Source organism: Nanorana parkeri, unplaced genomic scaffold, assembly GCF_000935625.1.
Source record: "Nanorana parkeri isolate BGI_ZX_2015 unplaced genomic scaffold, ASM93562v1 scaffold8503, whole genome shotgun sequence".
Lineage (NCBI taxonomy): Eukaryota > Metazoa > Chordata > Amphibia > Anura > Dicroglossidae > Nanorana > Nanorana parkeri.
This window is the reverse complement of record NW_017314580.1, coordinates 1-986: the sequence shown is the minus strand read 5'-3', so window position 1 is coordinate 986 and position 986 is coordinate 1. Positions and strand designations below refer to the sequence as shown.

General features: G+C 50.1%; 1 protein-coding gene across 1 annotated transcript; it reads left to right on the top strand.

The window, feature by feature from the left end:
• The first annotated feature begins 27 nt into the window (after window positions 1-27).
• Window positions 28-979, top strand: LOC108804259 (cholesterol 25-hydroxylase-like protein). Its single transcript, XM_018576001.1, has one exon. The coding sequence runs from the start codon at window positions 48-50 to the stop codon at window positions 861-863; it is 816 nt and encodes a 271-aa protein (XP_018431503.1). The 5' UTR covers window positions 28-47; the 3' UTR covers window positions 864-979.
• Window positions 980-986: the final 7 nt, after the last annotated feature.

The window sequence follows — 986 nt, the reverse complement described above, 5'->3', positions numbered from 1 at the left end:
GGCTGTGTGTGCTCAGCTCATTCATAATGAACAATAGCAGTGTACTGATGACTCCATCCCTCTACATGTGGGAAACAGCACAGTCAGGACTCTTTCTGCAACCTGTCTGGGACTATGTGCTATCTAAAGAGCACATCATCAGATCCCCCTTCTATCCTGTGCTTTTCGCATTCACTGTCTACATAGCTTTCTGTCTCCCTTACCTGGCACTGGACATTCTCTGTCTAAGAATACCAGCCTTGAAGAACTACCAAGTGCAGCCTAAATCCAGACCCTCATTGGCCATGGTGCTGCACTGCTTGGCACACACTGTCTACAGTCATCTGGTCTTTGTATTCCCGCTGAGTGTTGCCTATTGGTACTGGAGACCGGTGCACCTGCCATCCCTGGCACCCCAGCTGCATCGTGTTGTATTAGACATCGTTGCCTGCTTGCTCCTCTTTGACTTCCAGTATTTTGCCTGGCACTTGCTTCATCACAAGATCCCCTGGCTGTACAAGACCTTCCACAAGACGCATCACAAGTACACTGCCACCTTTGCCCTGGCAACACAGTACTCAGGCGCATGGGAGATGCTGTCATTGGGGTTCTTTGCTAATATCAGCCCAGTGATGCTGGGGTGTCATCCTTTGACTGAGATGGCTGTCTTCATCATCCATATCTACCTGTCTGTAGAAGATCACTGTGGCTATGACTTTGCCTGGTCCACACACCGACTTGTGCCATTTGGCTTATGCGGGGGGCCAGGGCATCATGACCTCCATCACCAAAAGTTTGTATGGAACTATGCACCTTACTTCACTCACTGGGACAAGCTGTTCCATACTCTAGCACGGCAGACATCGAAGGAGCCACATGACTGATGTCATTGCACAGACTGAATTTCCAGATTGCATCTTCATCTCCAAGGCATCTAATGCTGGTGCTCCCTGACCGAAGGAGCAGACAGTGGACTGTGGTTTCCAGGCTCTGGGATGCCTGTGACA